Source organism: Nematostella vectensis, chromosome 11 (genome assembly GCF_932526225.1).
Source record: "Nematostella vectensis chromosome 11, jaNemVect1.1, whole genome shotgun sequence".
Taxonomy (NCBI): domain Eukaryota; kingdom Metazoa; phylum Cnidaria; class Anthozoa; order Actiniaria; family Edwardsiidae; genus Nematostella; species Nematostella vectensis.
In genome coordinates, this window is record NC_064044.1 from 9,977,934 (window position 1) to 9,984,705 (window position 6,772).

The window sequence follows — 6,772 nt, forward strand, 5'->3', positions numbered from 1 at the left end:
AGAGCTAGGTACGAGCTCATTAGCACCACTTGTGACGTCACTGGAGGACAGGGAACCTCCCCCCCCCCACCACCACCACCCCCCCCACCACCACCACCACCACCACCAACCCAAACAAAAATGCTAGAAAATTAAAAAACAGATGAGAAAGTAAGTGCAAAAACAAAATTTCTAAATCTGTAATAGCCTCTTCTTGTAGCTTCAAACACACCACTAATTACGGGGTTTCAGTATATATTCCTTCAATATACACCTATTTCAAAAAACGTTGTCAGTTCAAATGGCCCATGACAAATTGCAGTTCTACGACCGAAAGGACCCATGGATCCCAAAATATTTGTTCCAATCCCCCCCCCCTCCCCCTCCTCCTCACTTGCACACACTACGGTATTTTAGGGTTAGGGTACCGCAAATCTAGATGTCGATAGATATATGAGTCTCTAGATGGTGTAATTAGATGTAATCAAGTATAGTAAATTGAGGTGTCGCTAGATCGGGTAACGTGAATCGAGGTATCGTTCGAACAATTATTAATCGGGATATCGCTAAATGGAATATCGTAAATCTAAGCATTGTTAGGTCAAGTATCGTAAATCGTCGAATCGTTTTCACAGGGTCTCCCACGTAAGCTATTTTGCAGAAGTCTATATAATTCGGAGAAAGCACAAACAAGACAGCCCTGCCAAAATCACTTTTATCCTGACATGTAATCGTTTTATTGAATTAACAGCCCCCGAGATCTCTCCAAAACCTTAAGTGAATCCTTTGTGGTTGTTATATTTGATAGTTTTGAGCACTGCATTAGGTTTTTATTGCGCTAAAGTATTAAACAAAGCGGCCGGATGAGACCAATCAGAACGCTTTCACGAGCGCGCGAGATACTGGCCGGCAGTAGACAGGCCGACGAGTCTCTGATGCGATTTACGGCACATAATTTCATGTCTTTAAAAGATTAACGCAATTTCTATAGGTTCAATAAACAGTATTCCCCTATCAGTCGCCAATAATCAGCGATTGATAATGGAAGAACATTTATAACCGGATCTTTGGAATTAACGCTTTAGTGCACCCTGATGTTCCAGAGTTTTTACTAAAAGCAATGTCACGGTTGATAAGAAACGAGGTTTGACTGAGATTAGCGCATAAAGAACCACGTCTCTGTTAGTCTAAGCCGAGAGAAACGGGATTCGCAATATAAAAGTGTGCTCAATACAAGGTAATCTTTTAAAATATCATGTAGCTAAATGGAATTTTCCGTTATAGCACACTGGTTTACATTTATCAGCCTATTGATGAGATGGCTTAGGTAGAAAAAATTATCGTAAACTTTCATAAAGCAAAATTAATAACGACTTGTACACTTACATGGAGTAAAATAGCCAAAAAAACGAGACATAAAAAAAAATCATCGATACCTGTTTTTCAAAAATCTGTTAAATAAATTAGAGCTTGCAACTTAACATACATATAGCAATATTTCCGCCTATACAGAGCAACAATTTCTTGTAGAAATATTGACAACTTTGAATTAAAATTAGCTAAAATTAGCTCTCATTTTTTTTATCAAAGCTAAGATCACGCCAAGATATTTCCATGGTGAGTTTCTAAAGACAAAAAGAGAATTATTACCACATTCTCGGGATTATTTGCTCTGGGCAATTACATTATCACATTATTATTTAAAGCACTTTCAAAAAGAGAAACCAACTTGTTTCATCGGACAGTTTTATAAAGTTTACGAGATATTTAAAAGGTGAAGTTGAACTTTTAAAATCGTTTTTTTTTATTTATTTCCGGTATATATTTGGGTGTGATAAGATTCTTCTGGTTGCCTAGTCGACGTAAAATTGGAGTATTTCTACCTGTTAGAAGTATGAGGGGCCATTAATATAGTTAATATAGTAATTACAAGGACACAAAACGGATCTGTTCCGCAGCCCGTTTAGATCCCTCGGTTGCTGGGGAAAAAAAATTGTCCCGAATGGTCCTGCTGGCAAATTTATGGAATCAAACTAGTTGTGCTGGGAATATTTTTGGGGGGTGCTGGAGCGGATACTTGGGGAATAAATCGTCCCGATCGGTTATACGGGCAATTATTCATGTGCTAAAATGCCTAACCACTGCTGGCTGGGAAAAAAAAAGGAATGGGGCCCTTCTGGGAAAAAGGAAGAAATATCCTTTTCTCAGTAACTTTTAAAATGGATTTTTTTTCGCCATCAGAACATATTAAAACGACGAAATATGCCATTTTATTGTGTTTCGGTAAGGGGACTCGTTTTTTGCACTTTATTAAATAACTGAAGACACCGCATTACAGCAAGATAAACTGCGTCGTTTATATACTGCTTTTGGCGTCCGTAATTTTGTTTACCCGTTAGTATATTACGAAAAAAGAAACAGTTTTTTTTAACGGTAGGATTAATTCGTGAGTAGGTTTCTATACGGGTTCACAATGAAGTAACAGAAATTCAATATTGATGATGCTTTTAAGGTTTCGAACGATAGAGAAATAATGGAATCTAGCATTGCGCGTAATACTTTTGCGTCACCTCTAAACTCAACAAGCGTCCTGTTCACTATTCAGTTCTGCTATCATTTCACTTTGTGCGGTTTATCTGTTATCTTTTCGCATAGTAACAAGATCCAATGATCATTTATCAAAATACGTGAAAAACACCACGAAATCGTATCCATTTCCTAGTGATTCAACTAATAAACAGCCTCTGGATTTTTTTGGTGGGATTGTACCCTCCCTAAAATGGGCTGCAATAAAAAAAATCGGAGTAATACTGTAAGAAATGAAACGATAGAGTAAGTATCTGCCCCATAGACACTAGGTAAATATAACATTTTTTCCCTTTCTGTCGCATAAAATTAACATTTTTCATGAGGTCAAATAGTGCGCTAAAACGTTGTTCCATTTTCAGTCATAAATAAATTCCTCTTATCCTAGTTTGTCGACGATTTTCTAGTAACATGAATGTAAACTAATCTTACCATATATTTGACCGCCTTAACTTTGTCTCCTTGTAAGGTTTCAAGTTTGAGTTAAAAATCTCGGGGAGGGGGGGGGGAGGGGGGTGTTTGAACTCACTGTGAGAAAAAAAGAAATGCCAGAAAAAATATGTAACTACCCCCCTCCCCCTTTCCCACCAGCCCCCAATGAAATTTAGTAACAAAGTGTTGTATCTTTAAGAATACTTTTCTATTCAATGTCTCAGTTCTAATAGACTATGTATAGTATTTTTTATAAATGTTTATCTGACAAGAGATTTCCCCGCTATGTCGAAAACGACGAAAAATTTTTTAATTACAAAATATTGGTGTTTTTTCCTTTGCGTCACATGAACGGAAATTATAAAATAAGGATAAAAAAAGCAGACAATCAGGGAGTGTGTAAAACAAAACTAGAGCAAAACACTTCAATCTAGCAAGAAGGCATAAACGTTTATTCTTTGATGCTAGCTATTTCTTCAATAGAGCTTATCGTTGACGTTTGCCATTTGCTTTACTGTATTCAAAACAGCTCAAAACAAAAATGCTCTTTAAAAAAACTCTAAATGACCGTAGCTATTAAATCATATACACCCTTTTAAAATCTAGATGTCTCGCATTTATTCTCGTGATGCCTTAAAGGTTTTTCCCCCCATTGACGTGGGTGTTATGAAGACTTGACGAGCGTATATAACACTAATTTGTCTCTTTGCAGATTCTGACGACTAGATTGATCACCGATATCTACTTAAGACAAAGATTTCGCGGAAGCACCAACTGTCACGTAATGTCTTGCAGCATCTGCCTAGCGATCACCTAAGTGCACTATAACGGCGACAGCACAACAAGGGGAAAACACTTTGAACTGTCTCAAATTGCCTGAGAAAAATCTTAAAAGGGTTGCACGCTTGCTAGAAAAATCAGTGTCTTGCGACTTCCTAGCGAAGAGCTAATTGCTCTTATACCAAGGCGAAAATATATTGGAGGTAACACGATTCGGACTTCTGTCTAAATTTGGCTGAAAAAGGGGTTAAACTTGCTAGCAGGACAGTGACGCACAACTTTTCAACGAAGACCGCGAAAAGCGGAGTGTTCTTAATACCAGGGCGACTGCACATCGAGGCATAAAACGCGTCGGACAGTCTCTGAAAAGGTTGAAAAGAGAATACTTTAAAGCAGATCGGTATCATAGCGATGGAATAAAAGTGTCACATACCTTACTGCACGGTAAGGGGAAACACCTCTTTAAGTAGTATCTGAAATTGGCTAAAAGAAGTAAAAAGAGCTGCATGTTTGCTAGAGGAGCGCCCACGCATTTTGCTTGAGGGTAACTTTAATGTAGACTTAACTTGTCGTATGCGAAAACTGCCAGACACTAGGAGACTCAAGGCTTTTAAAGTGCAAGGGGAAGGACAAGAGACTGCTTGGGGCTACTCTATTGAGAGAAGAAGTGAAAAACACGAGAAAAAGAGAGAAAAATAAGAGACAAGAGTAAGACAGAGGAAGCAAGAGTGAAAAACAAACGGGTGAAACAAGGGAGACAGAGACAAGGGAGACAAACAAGAGAAAAAGGCAAGAGATAACTGAAAGACAAAGTGATAATTCAAACAAACACTGAACATTTATCCTTTTTCAAGGAGTACCAGATTAAAGTCAAGAGGACTTTGTAGGAAAAAAAAATCGCGTGCGTGAATTTCTAGGAGACCGAGGGCAAACTTGAGATAATGATTGATTTCTGATATCTTACTTGTTGTTGTGTTCTGTATGTACAAGAAAAACTCCTGGAGATTTCCAAGAAGCTATTGCGTTGTAGGACATATATGGTGCTTCCATTATTAAAGATAAAAAATCATCAGTCTGCCTATAAGAGAAGAAGTAGTAAAAACATTGAGAATTATTATTATTGGTTTAAGGCCTTTAAGAGGATAAAGACTAGAGTGTTGTCATAGCAACGATTATTCACGAGTGACCACCGTGGCAACAGGATTTGGTTCAATAAGGAAGTGAAAGTGAAAGGTATAACGCCTTTTAAAACTGTCTGGTTTTGTTAGCACTTAGAGGTTTCAGGTATCGATAGGATTTACTTGTCACGCAATATTTGGTGGTATACGCATCGCGAAACAGCGTGCAGTAACACAACATAGCGTGAAAAAGAAACGCAACGCAACGTTAAAGTAACGAAACACAGGGTGACAAAGAAACGCAACATAGCGTGACAAAGAAACGCAACCCAACACGACAAAGTGGCGCAATACGACGTCAAAGTATCGCAGCCCAGCTTGACAAAGTAACGTAATACGGCGTCAATGTAACTCAACACGGCGTGACAGAGTAACGCAACACAGCGTGAACAAGTAACGCAACACATCGTGTGTAGTAACCTACTACATCGCGGCAAATAAAGCCGCACAGCTTCAAAGTGTGACAAAGTAAGGCATCGAATAGTTATAAAACAACACCAGAATTTGCTTCCCAAATTTTGAGATAGAAGATATCACAATGAACCAGTCGTCATCAAACCTGTCATTACCAGGAAACCACGTGATCATCACAACGGAGTCCATCACGGCCGCCCTTTTCACGTGCATTCTCATCATCTTGACATTGACCGCCAACCTCTTCGTCTGCGTAGCCACCCTACGCACCAACTCTGCGCGCCCCCTCACCAACTACTTCATCATCAACCTGTGCATCGCAGACATCCTGATTGCCATCATCAGTATGCCTGTATGGGTGCTTTTCCAGATCTATGGGCTCGCCCTCGGGCGCGTCCTGGGGCTCCGGTTTCTTGAGTTCTGGGGCAGTTTTGATATTCTGTGCGGCACGGCGTCGATTTTAAGCCTTAGTTGTATCAGCGTGGACCGTTATATGGCAATCACGAGGCCGTTTACTTACGTGCGGTGTATGACGTGCCGGAGGGCGTTTCTGATGACGTGTGTGATATGGCTTTACGCGGGAATGGTCGCGTTTGTCCGGACACCGCTTAAGGAGAGAGGAGGTAGGTAACATTTGTAGTACAGTCCAATCTCCATATTAGCAACAATCTCGGGACTTTGAAAAGTGTCCGTTGTCACTACCTGCGCGCGCTGCAAACACCGAACGCTCGCGCAAGCACTGAAAATCAAAGTAGCGCGCGCTGTATCAAAATTTTAAAATACTTTTTCCATTTTCACCATGACATGACGGATATCGTTCCTTTGAAGTGTAAATACCACGAAACAATATTGGAATTTGTTTTTAAACTTCATTTAAATTTCATCATGTGAGATATCAGTGCGTCTGAGCAGGCCGAATGAGCACGCGCGGGCTTTGTTTCACTTCCGGTTCTGCGTTTCCTAAAAAAAATCTTTTTTGTCGCCAAATTATTTTAAAACCCAATATCTCTTCTGTATTTCTTTTTATTAAATTCTCCTTCATATAGCCAAGCATGGATTTAGTGTTGATCTAACAGAAACCAAAATTATATCAAATAATCTGGATTTCAGGACCTTTGAAAAAGCATAAAAAAAATTACTCAATCATTTCTAAAACGCATGCTTGGCTTAGTTCACCCATCCCTTAAGAATTCAATATTTGTTTTCGAGCAATTTTACTTGAAATATTAGCTTTTATCTGTATCTATGACGTCACATTATGACGTCACGGGGTAACGTCATCATAATAGTCAGCATACTTGTGGTGGTCAACTTGGCAAATATCAGACCCTTATGACCTTCTACAAGGCTTTTATGCTATGTTCACTATTCCTTAGCAACAGATGTCAGTACACCCTTAAGGC

At 39.2% G+C, this 6,772-nt stretch overlaps 1 protein-coding gene across 1 annotated transcript in view; it reads left to right on the forward strand.

Moving 5' to 3' along the window:
- Positions 1-648: 648 nt before the first annotated feature.
- The window catches only part of LOC5510198 (D(5)-like dopamine receptor), a 7,839-nt gene continuing 1,715 nt past the window's right edge, over positions 649-6,772 (forward strand). The window contains exons 1-2 of the mRNA XM_048734599.1: positions 649-1,216; positions 3,710-5,992. Coding sequence (XP_048590556.1) covers positions 5,494-5,992 — 499 coding nt within the window. The 5' untranslated portion in view covers positions 649-1,216; positions 3,710-5,493. The remainder of the gene's footprint in view (positions 1,217-3,709; positions 5,993-6,772) is intronic.